Source organism: Lipotes vexillifer, unplaced genomic scaffold, assembly GCF_000442215.2.
Source record: "Lipotes vexillifer unplaced genomic scaffold, Lipotes_vexillifer_v1.1 scaffold860, whole genome shotgun sequence".
Taxonomy (NCBI): domain Eukaryota; kingdom Metazoa; phylum Chordata; class Mammalia; order Artiodactyla; family Lipotidae; genus Lipotes; species Lipotes vexillifer.
In genome coordinates this window covers 554767-574413 of record NW_006789568.1, presented here as the reverse complement: position 1 = coordinate 574413, position 19647 = coordinate 554767, and the positions used below count along the sequence as shown (strand labels likewise).

The 19647-nt window shown below is 46.9% G+C and overlaps 1 protein-coding gene across 2 annotated transcripts in view; it reads right to left on the bottom strand.

Annotated features, from left to right (window-relative positions):
* Positions 1–19647, bottom strand: part of ARMC9 (armadillo repeat containing 9) — a 142656-nt gene that overhangs the window by 98746 nt on the left and 24263 nt on the right. For both annotated transcript variants that reach the window (XM_007462743.1, XM_007462742.1), the window contains 2 exons: positions 11848–12005; positions 8563–8661 (listed from right to left, as the gene is read on the bottom strand). In XM_007462743.1, coding sequence (XP_007462805.1) covers positions 8563–8661; positions 11848–12005 — 257 coding nt within the window. The remainder of the gene's footprint in view (positions 1–8562; positions 8662–11847; positions 12006–19647) is intronic.

Sequence of the window (19647 nt, the reverse complement as noted above, 5' to 3'; positions counted from 1 at the left end):
GAGAGGCCCGCGTACCGCAAAAAAAAAAAAAAAGAAAAGAAAAGAAAATGTTCTCTATCTTTTAAAACACTGATTTTTTTCTCTTTTGCTAAATTCGATATCATTCTATTTGCCCTGTGAAGAAATTAATTGAAAAGCAGTAATAACTGACCCTTTCATGAGAAGAGCCAGTATGTTAAACAGTATTGAGACTTTACTATTCAATCAAGTAAAAAAAATTTTCTTTTAAAGCTGGCAATGAGCCAAGGTGAGAATGGCCCAGTCTGCTCCTAACAAGGGAGGAAGTTGTGGTATTTCATTCAGTAAGTACTGACTGCCCACCATCTACCGGGCCTCTGCTAGGCATCGTTGATATCGGTGGGCAAGGCAAAAGCCCTCTTCTCAGAGAGCTTGCAGTCCAGTGGGCAGAACCAATGATCAAATAAATCTCCGTGCCTCGCCTGCAAGATGGTGGCAGTGCTATATCAGTGGGTGCAGATGCCAACGAGAGCACATGGAAGTCAGCGTAGCTTCCCCTCTTTCCTGCCTGTCCACGCTGAGCTCCCAGTGCTGACAGGGATGCTGGAGCTGAGAAGTTATGAAGCAGAAGTTGACCTTAACATTGACACCCAAGTAGAAACCTGCCCGTGGAATGGAGAACCCACAGCGGGCGACGGCTACCACTTCCTTCTTAGGTGGAGGCGTTAATAAGAATACTCAAACACTGAGGGGGCTGCTCTGATCTGTTGACTAACCTTTACTTTGGATTGGATTTCTAAAGGTCACTGCCACCAGCTGCGGGCACTGCTCTGTGTGTAGGCGGGGTGGACACAGCTACGACAGTCTGGCTAAGGAAGAAAAGCCCCAGGAAGAGAAAGCTGGGAGAGGCCCCAGAATCATCATCAGTTGGAATAATTTCCCTCTCGAGGTAACTCTGAATTCTGAGTATGGACGACAAGCCCAGGGAGCATCCCCTCGCTAAGGAGGCCCTGACCGCAGCCCCAGTGGGCGCTGTGTGAGTTCTGGGATTCTACGCTGGCACTCAGAGTACGGCCCCCAAGGCCTGCGGCACCAGGAGGAGGCCGGGGCACCAGGAGGAGGCCGGCGCCCCGGCCACGGCGGACATGGGCACAGAGGGGTGGCGCTTTCCACTGGGCAAGCACAGTGTGAACGTGCGGCAGCCCTTTCCGGGCACAGGTAGAGGCCAGTGAAACGAGGAACGTATGCACCTGTCAGTTAGTCACTGAGCGCCTGTGCCGTGCCGGGCTCAGGGCAGGGCTCTCTGCAACGCTTGGACGTGGGAGAACTGAACTGCTACCTAAGCCGAGAGTAAACACGCAGAACTACGGCCCCACCCCTTCCCAGCTGCAGGCAAGGAAGCAGAGCCCGGCCCTCGGGGTCATGGTGTGGGCGAGGGCATTACTGGGGCCACACGAGCCTGGGACCACTCTTGGTGACAACAGCAGGATGAGGGGCTTTGCTAATGACGCATGATGTCAGGAAGCGTGCTTAGAGAAACCGGGAGGAGGTGTGACGTGGCGAGAGTGTCCCTGGGTAACGAGCGACTGGAGGTGGACTGGGTTGGCAGGGGCCTGTCACTGTGGGACTTCTCTGGGGAGTTTGGTGTACGGCTGAGGGTCGTGAATCTCAGTACCCAGCGTGTCTCAAACTTGTGACATCAACAGTTTGCTTGGGGACGGGGACACCCCATGGGATTGGCTTCAATGCACACACTTCGGGAACTGCTGCTCCACAGGAGCAGCGGGTGTGCGCAGCCCAGGGAGGGTCAGAAAGAAGGAGCCTCGCCGACACCAGCAGCGGCTGGAGCCCCAGGGCGACACGAAGGCCCCGTCTGGAGCCAGAAACCTCCTCGGACCAGGCTGGTCCACTGCCAGCCCTTCTTCCCTGGCCCCGCTCACATGGGACTGACGCTGAACCCAGGTGCCGCCTGTGCGGTGCAGGACAAAGGCAGGACCCTTGTCAGGCAACCTCACGGGGAATGGTCACCAGGAGAGATTAAGTCACCATCGTGGGAAACCTGAGGAAATGTGTGTCGGCCACGCGACAGAGAGGCAACAGGAGCCGGGGAGCCAGAGGGGCATCCCCGCCACATGGACAAGGAAGGCTGCTATGGCCAGCTCTGTAACAGGAAGGGGTATGGACACAACTCGAAAACGCAGGGTCGTGACCACAGAAGGGGAGCGCTGGAATGGAAAACTGTGCAAATGCGATCTGGAAGCGGCGCTATGCGTGCGCGCGGCGTGGGAGCGCTCAGTGTCTGAACCCTTGGACTTGCCTCACCACCCCACAGCCTGAAGGTGTCTGAGAGCCTGGGGCCGGGCAAGGTGCACAGCAACGCGCACACCTGGGGAGGTGCCAGGGGCTGGGGCGCTGGGGCTTCTTGGGGTTTCTGAGACCCGAGTCAGGCCTGGAGAGACAGATGCGCATGAGATCATGGAGGGCTGGGGACTCCATGCTGGGAACGTCAGACGGGAAGCAATGACAGGTATTAAGCAAGGGAGTAACCAGATGGGATTCCTGTATGTACCTAAATCCTTCCTGAAGCCTGAGGGCAAAAGTAAATAAATAAGACACAACCAGAAAGGTCACTCCAGCTCCCATGTGAATGAGCCATCAGAAATCTAAGAGTTTTGAGACTGAGACCAGGCACAAAATGTTGCTTTAAGCCAGGACAGAAAGAGGGAGAGCCTGAACAGACACAAAGCAACAGAGGCAGGGCAGGAGGGAGGAAGACCGCCCAGATCCCCACGGCCACCTGAGCACAGGGCAGAGGAGAGGGAAGAGCCTCGGGTGACCCCCGGGCTTCCCTGGAGTGCCATTTGCTGAGACAGAAACACAGGAGGAAGATCACCTGTGTGGAGGAAAAGATGAGCCTGGGTTGGGGCACGGAAAGCGTGACATGCCTGTCAGACATTCACGGGGAGAAGGCTGATAAGTCTGAATTTGGAGGTTGGGGGAAAAGGTCTGAGCTAATGGCACAGTTACCCTCTGCCGATCACGGTCCTACCGACTGATGAGACCAAAGGTGTTCAATCCTCACATCAGCAGGGTCAGTTCAGGTACGTGACAGGCACTGGTGTATGAGGTGTGGTAGGGAGAGGGGAACCAGGTGTGCAACTCCCCCTCCTCAATACACAGAGCACTGGGTCCAGAAAGGCTGCCTCGAAATGCAGTGGCAACATGGGGAAAGGGCAGGCGTCCTGCCAAGACTTAAGCAAGCCACCTAAGGGAGAACGCCAAGGCTGAAGACGCTGGACTTCATTTGCAGAGCCACAGTGCACACAGCGGGAAGCTTCGGCAAGTACCCTCCTTAGCAGAATAGTGCCACAGCAAGGCTTCCTGAACAACTGCACGAGGCCACCTCCCAAAAGGGTCACTGCCACCACTGCCACCGCCTGCCCCGCCGCCCCTGCAGGTTTTCACTGCTAACAGAGATGGTTGATTTTGGAAGGAGATGCCTCCCGAGATTCACATGTCCTGGGCCTTTAATATTTTTAATGCTATCACACCGGTAAGTACTGTAACTTATATTTCCAGTGCAGCCTCTACCTGGAGTCCTGGAAGAAAGGGAGGGTTAATTCCCCAAAGAGCCATTTTTCCAACAAGGATGGGTTTAAATGGAAACTTTCCCATCCGATGAATCACAAACCTAGAGGCGCCACAGGGTGGGACTTGGGACTCAACCGGGGGCTGTGCTCAGATTTGCACCTTGAGAGCGTCTCTGCATTCATGCTTGCCCACTGCAAACAGGGGGCTAGGAAGAGAAAGACATACCAAAGCACTTTTAAATGCTATTTGCAGCACACAAAGATGGACGCTGCATCATTAGAAAGAGCAAAAAACCGACAATGTCTGCCAGAGGAATGGCTAAATGTACCATATTGTTCTCAAATTAAAATTCTGAAAGACAAGGGAAATACAAGTACGCTAAAGGGACATGAAAGACTTTCAAAAATGTAATTAAGTGAAAGGAGACAGCTGCAGAGTGATATGTGTAATAAAATTCTCAATTATATACAACTTTGAAAGGCCTGGAGGATGCATGTGAAACACAGTCAACGCTTACTCGTGGGGGAAGGCAGGATGGGGTGAGTGTGAGGGAGGGAAGGGGTTTCTGCTTTGCTCCATTTACTGCTAAACCGTTGTGTATTTTCCAGCTAACACATATTCTTGTATCCCTTGTATGACCTTAGAACACACAGAAAACCTCCCTCTCGTGCTCTGGGGAAGAAGTTTCTCTTGTACCACTTGTCACTAGATTCCTGATAATATAAAATCGGATTCATCCCAAATCCCAGCAAATAATGGGCCCCAGGGTTTGGAGCCTGATTTGGTAAGGACCGCAGCGTGACAAACCTGGGGTTAGGGTGGTGACAAGCAGTCAAGCTGGAAGAGGCCACCCAGGAGAGCTCTCTTCTCAAGATTTAATCCATCATTATCAACCCTGGGAGCACATGGATTTGACGCCCAGCTCTGATAATGCGTCAGACTTCCAGACACAGTTACCTGGGCGGGAAGGAGGTAGGGTGGAAACATACTTCTTGTCTCTTCAGTGGGGTCCTCGGCCTCCACACATACACAGTCTTCACACATACCCCCCAGAGGGGGTGACTTACTGGATTTGCACCGCCCTGCACGCCCCTCCTCTGGGCAGTGAGGCTGCACAGAGAGCACAGCCCCAGTGGTATGGGTGGAGGGGGTGGAGAGCAGGGGCTGGGCCACAGCTGTCCATGACGGGGGGAGAGCGTTTCTTTAATTCCAGGGCTCAAAAGTAGGTTACCCACCTGCCTACCAAAAAAAAAAAATCCACATTCTCCAATATAAGCTTTGTCAGAATCAGTGGCAATATCTTCAGCTCCTTTTCCCTTCATTCTATTGTTGTGTTTTTCGACTGGTTCGGAACTCAGGGGGAAGAAGGGTCTTATTTACTGAGCCCTTCTGAACTTTCAACAGTGAATGAGGTTGCAGAGGGCTAGATTCTCAACAGCCAGATTTAAAAACCAGTATCAAAGGCACTAAACTTCGTAGTACCAGCCATTTTCTGATGGGACTCAGCCAGGCTCCTGTAAGTACAGTGAATTGAAACACTCAAGCACGAGGAGAAGCTGATCAAGGACCAGGCTAGAAGGAAGGCTGGTCTGTGCCTACCTATTTATCTTGAAACTGATGGCATCCTGTTTGGACTTTGGGTAGACTATATTCCCTTAAACAAATAAAAAAGCAATCTTCCTCCAAATCCTAGATCCTGTTGGCTCAGTCACCGGACATCCGATCTAAATTGTACCCTAATTTCCTGTTCATGTGTTATAAATCTGATATCATACATTGACGTTAGGCATGCCTAGTCAACTACAATATTCTTTTACACTTCCATAATGACCCCTCACCCACTTTTTATCACCTTATAAGAAAAATATACTAGGAACAATAAAAACTTGCAGTTTTTATGGCCTGTTACTAAGTCAATGACTCAAGTGGGGTAAAAAAAAAAACGGTTACGAGTTAAGGCAAACAGAGCACATCCTCTCTCCCGTGGTTTCTGAGGCTTACACTCTGTACCTTAGTGCCACCATAACAGGGAAGGATGGTAGGACCAGTCTCTTGACAAATGAAGGTAACTTCTAATGGGATGAAATATCAGATACGTTGTTCCCCCAGCCCCTTTTATACCGCTCCTTTTAAACATGACGTCAGTTTTGTTCATGTGGCCCGTGGGATCTTAGTTCCCTGACCGGGGACTGAACCCGTGCCCCCTGCAGTGGAAGCGCGGGGTCTTAACCACTGGATTGCCAGGGAAGTCCCAACATCAGTTTTAAATATGCTGGATGCAGCACTCCGCCAACAGACAGGATTCTTGTATATGCAAGACAGGGTGGGGTCTTATAAACAAACCCGAAGAACGCTAAGTATTTACTGAATTAATACATAAATGGAAGGGGTGGGGGGAAGAAGTGGTCTTATTAGACACAGATCCTGCTATGCTAATTACTGCTAGAAGGCCATCATTTCCGGTGAACACACTCTATCCTTAATGTTACCTTAGGTTGATGACTTACAGCTAAACATACACTGGACACAGAGGGTCAACTCAGCCAGGCCACAGGGATGTGGCTTGAAGCCCCTCATCCTAGAGGGCCCATGAGGGAGTTACTTTTTCGAAACTCGGATGTCTGTGTGTGCTTTACTGGCATTTTAAAAATGGTCGATTCGCTAAGATTCCTGTATGCTGACATCACTGCGCCCACATCCTAAAGCATGGACTCCGCAGCTCCTGTCCACGTGTGGCACAGCCGACGCAGCGAAAGCCTGGTGGTGCACTTCCACGTGCACCCCGAGGACATAGTCAAGGACGCTGCCTCTTCACCACGTTACCATGTCCTTTCTACCAAGATCCACGAGAGGAACTCTCCTCAGGTCTTAGCACCAGAAAAACTCTGCGCAGCAGTTTTTTGACCTTCCAGTCCTCAAAAAAAAATGTACTTAGACTTGTTTTTAAATTTTAAGAGTAATATACCTACTTGGAAAAAGTTCACAGCCTAAAGGGCACACAGGGGATGTTGGTGGCATTGAAATGGTCTATTGTGGGCATGTGTGATGGGCTCGTAGGCGTTCGTTTTACTGCTGTGCTTCTCAGGCTACATGTGTAGCACAAATGCCGTTTTAGACGCAGTGAATATCACCCTCTCTTCCTTTAGAAATAAGTCATGTAACTGTTTTTTGCACAGGCTACTAGGAAGCCCACAGCCAAATCTGAGCCTCGCTCCCAGGGGTACAGTAACTTAGGACATGCATTTTTTTATATTAGCCTAAGCCCTGGCTTACTTTTATTCTTCCTACCCTCATTTTCCTTTAAGCACAATTTCTTTTTTTCCCCCAGCATTACTGAGATATAACTGACATACAACATTGTGTGAGTTTCAGGCATACAATGTGATAATCTAATAAATGTATATACTGTGAAATGATTACCACGATAAGGTTAGTTAACACAGCTGTCACCTCTCAGAGTTACCTTTTGCTGTTGTGAGAACATTTAAGATCTACTCTCTTAGAAACCTTCAAGTACACAATACAGTACTGTTAACTGTAGTCATCATGCTGCACATTACATCCCCAGACCTATTCATTTTAAAGCCAGATGTCTGTACCCTTTGACCAACATCCCCTCATCTCCCCCACTCCCTGGCGACTACCAATCTACTTTCAGTTTCTATGAATTCTAACCAAAATTTCTTTATTTTTATTTTCTATCTTCTCATTTCTCCTATTTGTGTTTTCTCATAATAAGCTGCTTCAAATCTACTTGAGAATCAGGTGGGTTATTTTAATGCTGAAAAAGGCCTTGTTTATGAAGACCCTAGTATTAATGTGCAAACAATTAAAAGCTGGGGCTCTGACCCTCGGGGTTGCCTCAGGATCACCCGGTGCTTCCTTCCTAATTGCCCAGCTCCACACACACAGCCTCTGGACCAGGTGGCAGGTTGGTATGCGCTCCCGGGACATGGGTTCACGAACTCTGAAAACTTCCTCTGGAGACACAGCTATACTCGTGCCCCTGGTTAAGAACCCGACTCAGCTCCACATGCCTCCAGATGAGCTCTCCTAGGATGGACACATCACCTATGTAACGTCTTGGCCTGTAACGCAAACCTGAATCTGACCACAAGGAAACATCAACCACAAAAGGAGAAATGTCCTATTTTTAAAGAAGCGGAAGGACTGTCTTCTTTTAAAATGTCGATGTCATGAAAGTCAAAGAAAGAAAGACGGGGGTGGGGGTGGGGGAGTGTTGAAGCTGAAAGGAGGCTAAAGAGACACGACAAATCAACGTAATACCTGAGCCCACACGCCGGGCACGGGGAAGGGGCTGCTGTAGAGGGCGTTAATGGCTCTGCTGGCAAAACTAGGACATGCACAGTAGGTTAGTCAGGTAAAAATACTGCCTCGATATTAAATTTACTGAAGTTGACAATCACATGGTTATATAAGAGAACACTGTTGTTAAGAAATGCACACTGCACTCCAGTATTTAGGAGCAAAGGGCCATAAACATATGTAATTGATCCTCAGATGGTTCAGAAAACATATTGTGTGTGTATGGGTGTGTGTGGAGAGAAAGTAAAACAAACAAATGAGCAAAACGCTAGGAGGTGGTGAGTATGGGTAAAGGGTATACAAGTGCCCTTCGGGCAGTTTTTGCAGCTTCTCTGTACGTTTGCAATGATTCTAAGTATAAAGTTTAAAAAGATAAAAGGAAAGCCCGTCTCTGCCACCGCACAACCCCAGTGATTTTTCAAACAGGACGAGGTTTCCTTCGTTTCCTACTGCCTTGCTACCATTGAGCGGCCCTGGGACCCAACAAGCAGCTCCGCCTGGAAGAGACAAACGCGCCTCCCCTGCCCCCGCCCCCAGGAGGCCCAAACCCACTCTTCCTTCTGGGAACACAGGCCTCCAAAGCCCACTGAGATGCAGACTCCGAATGAGTTATTTCCTCCTGTTCTCCCAGTTTTTAAAGTTATGGGATTTTGACACCTGGGGGCAGACCCAGGCGCAGAGCCTCACCGTGCCGGGCCTTGTGAAGTCCACGCTGCGCGCCAGGCTCTGACGCATCTGGTTGCTGAAGAGGCGGACGCAGACGCTCTGCAGGTACTCGGGGGTGATCTGCAGGAGGACAGAGGATGGACGGTGGGTGAAAGGGGTGAGACATCCCCGGAGCCGTGAGAGGCACCCTAGCCAGTGTCGGAGCTGACTCTCGACAGCCTCTCCGAGGGCACAAAGGTGAGCTTTTGCTTTAACATCGCAGCCCTATGGAGTTGAAGCACTGAGCCTGACGCAAAAACTAACCCACTACTGGTGTGGTCACGGGATAGCATACTTTAAGTTACAGAACTCCACTTAACGTACTCCTGCAGTCATGTAGAATAAACTGATTTTTCTTTTTTCTTTTGGCTGCACAGGGCGGCTTGTGGGATCTCAGTTCCCTGACCAGGGATTGAACCCGTGCCCTCAGCAGTGAAACTGCAGAGTCCTAACCACTGGACCGCCAGGGATTTCCCATAAAATAAACCGATTTTAAACCATTTTTTGTTAATTCAAGCAACAAAGTCACTGGGTGGCCATAATGTGATGGAAAGAAAGCCGGACTGAAAATCTGAAGATCTGGGCTCAAGCAGTGGACTCGAGAAAACCAACAGCTCTGCCTCCTGCTTTCCTGACCTGTCGGATGAAATGAACGAGGCCATGGCTCTGCGTCACGGGGAGGGGGGTAAATGAGATCAAGGGAGAGCCTAGCACATGACAGATGGCTCGGTAAACGCTTATTGAATGCGTGACGGAGACACTTTATACAATGTCCAGCGCTAGACAACAGGCGGCTGGGTTACTGCTGCATCAATGCCACTGCATCATGGCCTCTTCCTTCAGCATCTCTCATACCTCTCTCGTTAGCTACCATGATTGAGGATGGACATCCAGCATCTGAGGTGGTAATCTCTGAAACGTTTTCATCTTATGTCTTTTCTTTTTATAGGGGTAACATGTGCTCATTTAAAAGGTAACACAACCTCTCCCCAGCCCCACCCCGCAAGCCAATCCCTGGAGGTAACTACTCTTAACAATTTTACCCGCTTCCAGACTTTTTCCTGTGCCTGATTGTGAGAGGGAAGCTCCTTTTCCCCAGCCTCATGATTCCATGTGCTGAACTTCCATATGGTAATGTAACTGGCTCTCTTCCTACCCCTCACTCATTCGTCCCCACAAGAGGAAGACAACTCAACTGGTTGGTGAGTTGGAAAGAGTCAGTACGCTGGGCTAGACCCTTTTGTCTCCCTGTGGTCCTCCTGTCTGTCCCCTTGAAACATCTGGTCTGTTTCGGCCACCAGAAAGACTGCCCCTCTGTGCCAGATGTCTCTGGTCATCCCTCGACACTCAGCTATAAGTGACTCAGACAAAGAAGGGCCCCATCTCAAGGCTGCACCTCCTACATTATCCTGAGCCCATTTCCTCTGAATTCCCACAGTATCAAAATTTAATCATTCCTTTTTCATCTGGTACATTTAACCTTTCCTTGTAAACCTGTTCCTTCCCTACAACCTAGAAACATATCCAAATACATTTAACATTTTAAAAATACCTTCCCCTCTCTCCTCCCTAGGCCCTCATCTATCAACCACACTCTCAGTGTTCTTCCTTCACAGCCAAGGTCTTTGAAAGAATAGCCAACGTTTGCCGCCTCCCCTTCACTTTACCTTTCAACACACCACAGTCGAGCCCCCATCTGAATCACCCCAAGGAAACTCATGGCAAAGGCCACCACCAATGACCTTCTAAGTGTCAGAAACACTGGACACTTTTCTGTTCTGGACTTCTACAGTTTTCTGTGATTTTGGAGACTTTGGATCAACCCCTTGCTCCTGAAACTGTTTCCTCTTTTGGCTGATACCGGAACTGATACCAGACCCATCCCTTTAACAAGGAAATCTGATTCTGTCACTCTCTTGCTTAAAACAAGTGAGTGAGAAAAGGACATGAATAAAGAGTTGACTAAAGGACAAATATATAAATGGCCAAAAAACATATGAAAATATATTCAGCCTCATACATAATTAAAGAAATGTAAATTGAAACATTCAGAATACCAAGTTTTACTTACCAAACTGGCAAAAATTTCATCGTATAATCATGTCCAGTGTTGGCAAGTGTGTGGAGAAATAGATGCTCTGATACGCTACTGGGGGTGGAGGGTGGGTAGACATTGTTGAAATCTTTGGAGAAATAATTTGGCAAAACATCTCTCAGAGTTTTAATGCCCATAACCTTTGACCTAGCAATTCCATTCTTAGGCTCTTATCTTACCTATATTCAAAGGTATACAGTATATACAAGGCTGTTCATTATAACAGTTTTTGTTATAGCAAACAAAAAAATCTAAATGTTCCTCATCAGAGATCTGACGAATTATGGTTCACCCTTGCAGTGGAATAATAATGTACAAGCATCAAAAAGAATGAAGTAGGTATGTGGTCATGTGGAAAGATCTCCAAGACATATTGAAAGTGAAATAGCAAGTTTGAGAAGAGTAATGGATCACAAGATCCCAAGTAAGTATGTGCATACCGTATGCACACGTGCACACACATGCACACACGTGCACACACATGCACATGCATAGAAGTGTTCTGAAATAATACACAAGAAAGTGTTAATCTTGAATGTCAGTAAGAAAATGAGACTTAGAAATTGTGTGTGGAAGGCCTTTTGCTCCTAACTATATACTCCTCTGAATTGTTTCAATCTTTTACCAAGAGCACGTATTTCTTTTACATGAAGAACAAGCTAGTTAAGATTCCAGTGTCCCCCCAACCCCATCTCTCCCTGCTTTGATAGTGGAGGCCCTTCCAACGCCTGCCTGGTGGTCTGCAGGCCTCTGCTTGCACACTCCAGTTGTAAGAGCTCATGTGCCCATCTGTGGCCCGCATGCCACACCTGGCGTCACGTCGACCCTGGCTGTAGGAAGCACACCAGGATGATGGCAGTTACGTTTTAAGAGGAGAGAAGGCAAAAGGAAAACACACACTTTCTTTTTATTTATTTCTGTACTGTTTGAATTTTCTTTCTTTTTTCTATTTTTTGGGCTCGCTGTGTGGCATGCGGGATCTTAGTTCCCTGACCAGGGATGGAACCCGTGCCCCCTGCAGTGTAAGAGCGGTGTCTTAATCACCGGACCGCCAGGGAAGTCCCTGAATTTTCTATGTGCATGCCTTCTTTTTCTTCTTTTTTGTCAACAGATGTGTCATGACACATCTTTATCTCAAAAAAGACACATGAACAATGGGGGACCTTCCTTACCATCTTGCCACTGACTGTGGCCTCCAGAGAATCCACCAGCTCTGCTGTGACTCCGATGAGATTGTGGTAGTCCACCTGGATCTTATTGTACCGTTTCAAGTACGTCATTGACCTACGCTCAGCTTCTACCAGCTGCTGGTGGAGCTGCTGCAACACTTCTAGGAAGACAATATATATTTATAGTAAAACAAAACAAAAAAGTAACAATTTAAAAGACCCCTACAAAATAAAAAATAATTATATTCTTCTCAAGGGAATACCATGCCTACTGTCAGAATATTTTACTATAACAATGAACTTGACGCTCCATCTTTGCATTGAACTCTCCTTCTGTCTCACGCCACTTTTAACTACAAAGTGTTTTGTAATCACTGATTTTTTCATTTCTTATCCCCGGTAGTTCAACTGAGTCATCACTGGCTTTCCTAACAAAATCTATTTCCTTGGCTGAACCCCATGCAGCTTCTTTTAGTTCCTCTCTCTGTGTACCAGAAACAAACTCATTGTTTCTTTCTAGAATCAGCTCACAAAATGGTTGAACCAAAACTGAGTTTTTTTTCTCTGTTTGTGTCCCGTGAGGTTGTCTGGGGGATAACTCATAACCGCAAGAGAGTTCCTCATTTTAAGTAAAGGTTAGGGCTGCTTGACAGGTGCTGAGAAAACTCAAATCCAGAATTAGGTAAGATTCCAGGTGTTCATTCTGCCAGTTTGATGAAGCATAAGTCTTAGAGCGGCAGCCTTGGGAGGGTCTAGGGTTGTCTTCTTGGAATCCCCCCCACCCTGGCCCCGTGGCTTGATGGCCACGCCGCCCTGGGCACAGCTGGACCATGCAGATCTTCTTCGGTGTCAGTGCTCCTCGGCCCTATCCTGCTTTTTCCCTTTCCTGGAAGGCTGTGTTTTGGATGGAAGGACGTGTTGCTGCCCCCAAACCCACGTTAACTCAATATTGTCCCGATCCAGGCACTGTATAATACTGAAAGTCTTCATTTTAGAACACATTTCATGTATACAGAGAGAGCCTTTACAATTATAAAGACCAAATATAGCCATTATTTTATAATAACTTTAATGGAGTATAATCTATAAAAATATTGAATCACTTAGGTTGTATACCTGAAACTAATATAATATTGTAAATCAACTATAATTCAGTTAAAGACCTGGGTTCAAATCTCTACCCTACCAATTTCTTGCTGGGTAACCTGGGGCAAGACACTTAATGTCTCTGCTTCTCATTTCTTAACTTATAAAATGGGGAAAATGATAATGATCTTGAAGGGTTATTGTGAGGATTAAAGAACACATATACTCAAAGTGCCAAGCACACGGCTGGCCCATAGCAGCTGCCCATACGTGGCAGCTATTATTATTATTGCCTTTCATAGAAAGGGGTCAAAGATTTTCTAAATATATTTCTATGCAAGTAGATGACGTGAAAAAGTGGCAGAAAAGTTACGTCCTAAAGCAGTGGTATGCAAATTTTGAAATATATCAGAATCATCCAAAAATAAAGATGATCAAGCTTTACCTTCAGAAACTCTGATTTTGTGGATATTGGGTAGGGGCTAAGTATCTATGCTGTCAACAAACTCCCGGCTCTGACACAGACCGCAAGTTTGAGAAACACTGTCCTAAATTATGTTTTCCTCCGAATTTGTGTCCTAAACAGCGATAAGGATCACCCACATTCAAACTGTATTTCAAAAACTTTTATGTGTCACAATTGTTGATGTGCAGAAGTAAAATATTTTAACTACTGAAACCCAAAATATCACATAATGAATTATTATTATTTAACACCCATCAAATCTCAGTATTGAAAGATAACTTTAAAAAGTCATCTGACACAGGGCTTCCCTGGTGGCACAGTGGTTGAGAGTCCACCTGCCGATGCAGGGGACATGGGTTCGTGCCCCAGTCCGGGAAGATCCCACATGCCACGGGGCGGCTGGGCCCGTGAGCCATGGCCGCTGAGCCTGCACGTCCGGAGCCTGTGCTCCGCAACGGGAGAGGCCACAACAGTGAGAGGCCCGCGTACCGCAAGAAAAAACAAACAAACAAAAAAACAACAACAAAAAAGTCATCTGACACAAATTTACATCCAGTACTTGAACCTTTGGAGAACATTCCTAGAAGTCATTTATCAATCTTCTCCTAATATGATATTGGGAAGGAGTCACTACCTTCCTCCTACACTAAGTATCATTTAAGCTTTTTCATACATCCAAAACTCAAAATTACATAAACAAGAACTTCCAAGGATGAAAATTCTGGATTATTCATAGTCCCATTTTATGGGAATAAATATTAAAGAGTATCTGTGACATTTTTCTCAACGTGTACCAAGTGGCAGATGAATGGAATACCAAAACCCATTAGCTGGGTCAAATGACTTCCCAAATTCTCAGGGTTAATGTCATCAAAGTAGTCCCTCTCCAAAGGGGACTGCAGCAAAAAACTCTTGCCCGCATAAACTCACTGTACGATTAACTAAACGTTAGGGACTATTTGTGGAACTTTTGCGTTGGGAACCCAGAATTGGAATTTATGACAGTTTCAAAGTATGGTAACCTGAGGCAAAAGAGCCTTAACTGCCAGCAGCCTATAGGAAAGAGAGAAGTAGGCAACTGGGCTGAAACGTTCATAACCCTTTCAAATACACCATTTAGCAAAAAGAGCCTGGTATCCAGAGATATCACCTTGCAGACACCTTAACTGGCTACAAACAGGACCTGACCATTACTGTAAGCTATTTGGGTTACAGCTCAAAATATCAACTTTATTTTTGAGCATTAAACAGAACTTTGACTCTTTTTTTCCCTGTCAAATTGTGACGGGGAAGAGCTAAATCAGACTCCATGTTCCGATCTGTTTCTTAGACTTTAACCTTTGCTTTTCGTTGCTTTTGTTATTATAAACATACCTAATGGTCTGCCTCAGGGAACCCTGCCCACCTGCGGATGGCTGCAAGAAAGAAGAAACTAACACATCCCCTCACCGAGTCTGGTCATTCCAGAAGATGCTTTGCAAGACTGATGGCCCTTTTACTTTACTTCCTCACCACCTCTCCCTCTCTGATTCTATAAAAGAAACTGGCATCCAGACCCAGATAAGATGGTTTTTCAGAGACACCGGCTTTCCGAATAAAGTCGTATTCCTTGCCGGCTTTCCGAATAAAGTCTGCCGGCTTTCCGAATAAAGTCGTATTCCTTGCCTCAAGACCTTGTCTCCGATTCATTGGCCTGTCATGCGGCGAGCAAAGCGAGCTTGGAATCAGTAACAAAAAGTTTTATGAGACAAGGACAACTAAGCTAAGATGCCTTGCCATGCAAGATCTCAACTTTTAATGGAGATGTCTTGGTCCGTGTTATTTGAATGAAACTGTCGTAAACATGCCAGCAAAATTTATTGAGACTCTTTATATTTCAAAGCCACTGACATAATTTGTGCAAAAGTCCAAAGAACTGCATCCCAAGCTTTAAACAAAAGATATATACAACCAAAAGAATGCCAGTTAAGGTCACAAAGAATGACCTTATATTTCCTATAATTTCTTGTATTATATAATTTCCTATATTTCCTATAATTCGAGCATGAAATAAATCAATAACAAAAGTGATCCTACAGTAAAGCAGTCAAGCTTTCCCTTGTTGACATTTCTACTTCATTTAGATGCACTGTTGTTTTTTTTTTTAAGAGTAGATGAGGGGCTTCCCTGGTGGTGCAGTGGTTAAGAATCCACCTGCCAATGCAGGAGACACGGGTTCGAGCCCTGGTCCGGGGAGATCCCACATGCCGTGGAGCAGCTAAGCCCGTGCGCCACAACTACTGAGCCTGCACTCTAGAGCCTGCGAGCTACAGCTGCTGAAGCCCATGCGCCTAGAGCCCGTGCTCCACAACAAGAGAAGCCACCGCAGTGAGAAGCCTGCGCACCGCAATGAAGAGTAGCCCCCACTCGCCACAACTAGAGAAAGCCTGCGCGCAGCAACAAAGACCCAACGCAGCCAGAAATTAATTAATTAATTAATTAATTAATTAATTTAAAAAAAGAAGAGTAGATGAGATTTGATTTTAGAGATATCTTGGCTGCTCAAGATGATACATTTTAAAATATGGATTTTTTTTCTAACCTAATATAAAACACTAAAATCAACCACTCTATTTTTATAATATCAAACAATTTTTTCTTTGTATTTAGATATAAATCGGCTCTTTGCTATTCTGCTAATCCACAAATACTGGAGGAAGAAAGTTAAGGCTTATAACTGGGAATACAGGTCATCATTTTCAAAAATAATATTTACAGCTCTGAACTCGAGGAAAATGATCAGTTGCCCATTGTCTGAAGGGGCCAAATGCATAATACCAGAAATGCTAAAAGGTACTATTTCTGTATGCTTTTTAGATGGCTAGGTGAAAATAATAATCCAATACGGTATATTGCCAACCTAAGTTTTCACTCTTAATGCCATTTTTAATATAATTCCTTTTGAGAGACTTTTCCACTCCAAGCGCTTTTCTCACCTTCTTCAAAAGCTTCTGGAAATCTCACTCTGCCCATGAAACCTTCCTATCAGGACACATAATGATTATATATATATATATATGTTTTGCTTTATCAAAAAAATTTTTTTTATCTTTATTGGAGTATAATTGCCTTACAATGGTGTGTTAGTTTCTGCTTTATAACAAAGTGAATCAGTTATACATATACATATGTTCCCATATGTCTTCCCTCTTGCAACTCCCTCCCTCCCACCCTCCCTATCCCACCCCTCTAGGTGGACACAAAGCACCGAGCTGATCTCCCTGTGCTATGTGGCTGCTTCCCACTAGCTAGCTATTTTACGTTTGGTAGTGTATATATGTCCCTGCCTCTCTCGCGCTTTGTCACAGCTTACCCTTCCCCCTCCCCATATCCTCAAGTCCATTCTCTAGCAGGTCTGAAGACACATAATGATATTATCCAACCATTCCATTTAAAAAACAACACCTGGGCTTCCCTGGTGGCACAGTGGTTAAGAATCCGCCTGCCAGTGCAGGGGACATGGGTTCGAGCCCTGGTCCCGGAAGATCCCACATGCCAGGGAGCAACTAAGCCTATGCGCTACAACTGCTGAGGCTGCGCTCTGGAGCCGGTGAGCCACAACTATTGAAGCCCACGCACCTAGAGCCCGTGCTCCGCAACAAGAGAAGCCACCGCAATGAGAAGCCCGCGCACCGCAACGAAGAGGAGCCCCTGCTCGCCGCAAGTAGAGAAAGCCCGCACGCAGCAACAAAGACCCAACGCACCCAAAAATAGATAAATAAAATTTAAAAAAAAGAAATAAAAATAAAACAACACCTGGGGCTAGAACTGAATTGGGGGCTTGTCTGTGCCTTGTGGTCACTGCAGCCTTAGCAATGACCACAAGGTACAGAAGACACAGTGGTGACAACTAGCTGTGGTGACACTGGGCCTGAGCCGGAGCCCCTGGTACAAGTGCCCTACAGTGCTAATCTCTCATCCCCATGGCAATACTGCATTTGGGGGTTTTTCTGCCACAGACACACACTGTGCCTACCAGACTCAATTCCACAGACATCCTGCTTAGCTATCCTCAGAAAACTCAATTAAAATCAAACTTAAAGCAGGCTCGAAAAACCTGGTCTCCTTGCTGAAATACCAAATGAAAGGTCTGTAGAAAAATACAGGCTCTTCTACTGGCACTCTCCCTCACATGTTTATTTCATCTTCAAAATTGAGCCACTTATCAGAGACATAACTGGTTGCCGGCAAGCTATCCCCCCAAACTGCAGGGCATGCTGGGTGACAGGAGGTGGCAGAAACTCGGAAATCCAGGAGAAGTTTCTCACCACCTTCCTGTCCCCAATGCCTAGGAGTCCAAAGACAGACTCTGAACAAGGACTAAACGGACTCAGCCAAGAATTGGGCTTCCCTGGTGGCGCAATGGCTAAGAATCCGCCTGCCAATGCAGGGGACAAGGGTTCGAGCCCTGGTCCCGGAAGATCCCACATGCCACGGAGCAACGAAGCCCGCATGCCACAACTACTGAAGCCCGCGAGACTAGAGCCCGTGCTCCGCAACAAAAGAATCCACCGCAATGAGAAGCCCACGCACCGCAATGAAGAGTAGCCCCCGCTCGCCACAACTAGAGGAAGCCCACGCGCAGCAACGAAGTCCCAACACAGCCAAAAATAAATAAATTTAATTAATTAATTAATTTAAAAAAGAAAAAAAAAGAATTAAGGCAGTTCTCTGGGACCCAAAGGACGCAGGTTGGGTGGTGGTTTTAAAATATGACTGCAGGGTCTTTGACAGTTCCTTCCCATCAAGAGGTGGAATGTAAGTCTCCTTCCTTTGAATGTGGGCTGGCTTCAGGAATTTGCTTCTAATGAATAGAACACACCAGAAACAACACTGAGTTACTTGAGAGACTGGGTTAGAAAAGGTGACACAGCTTCCATCCAGCCCCCTCTGGGGACATTCACCCTGGGTGGGAACCGGCCACCAGGCCCTGAGGAAGCCCAGGCCACAAGAAGAGTCCACGTGGGCGTTCTAGTCCAGGGCCTCTGCTGAGAGCTCAGCCGAGAGCCAGCAGCAGCCACCAGACCTGCGCACGTGGAAGCCTTGGAGACGGCTCTACCCGGCTCCGTCTACACCCGGGAGACACCCCGAGGGAGAAGTGACTGAGCCCACAACTCCCAGACCACGCAAGATGATAGCAGTAAGAATAAATGGACATGGTTGTTTTATGCCACTGAGTCTGAGGCGGCTTTGCTGGGCAGCAAGAGGAAGAGAAGTAGTGAGGCAAAGGAGCATTTCTGGGGGTTGCAGGTCGAGCCCCGAGCGCCTGTCCCAACTGAGGAGCTGCACTAACCCAGCAGGGAGCAGGCCTGGGCAGCCGCAGAGAGAGACCCCGGGTACGCATCCTCCGCGAAACCACGCTGGGGGCAATGCCACCTCCGGGAGCTCAAGGCTGCAGCCTGTGACCCTCGGAGCGGTCCCCACTGCTCCTCTGTGTTCAGGCCCGGACCGAGGGCATGAGTCCTGCGACCTGCCGCTCCTCCACGCAGGTCCCTCTGAGTTCCAGGAGGGGAGGCCCAGCTGCAGAACCAGCGGCGCAATTAGAACCGCTGGGCTAGAGGCCCGCGAGGCCACCGAGGGCGAGAAGAAACACCCAAGCGCTTCCCACCTGAAACTACTGCAGCACGCGTGGGAATCAAATCTGCAGCCCTGCTCATCATTCAGTTCCCTGGCACACCAAGAGCTAAATAATTTACTAATGCTTCTTTTCTTTAGAAAACTTTAACTCTCTAAAAGGAAACAGAAAAACAATGGCAGGAAGTTTTGCAATCCTCTCTAACAGTGACTGCTGTGAAAAGGGCAAATGTGTTATTTCACTAGTAAAACTCCACCTGCTGGGAATTGAGGATTATGCCCTCAATACTTATCAAAGGCATGAAGCACATCATATAACCCTTTGCAACAGAATAATTTAAGCAGTTTTCATAATGTTGTATCACAGACAAAACTCCGGCAAAGAACCCCAACTGTGGCCACCAATTTCATGTTAACTAAAATTTTTCTCACCTTTCTGGAAAATGAACACGTCTGCTAAAAATTACTAATCTTGGAAAAACCATCATTTTATGCTAAAAGTGTAAGACTGGAATTCCTACTTTGAATGCAGAAAATGGAAATGCTTTGTAAGAACGAGAACTCCATATTGCTGCGGAGATAAGACCCTGTTAAAGTAGTTTAAGGTAAAAGTGAAACAGACTGAAGTAACTCTTTCC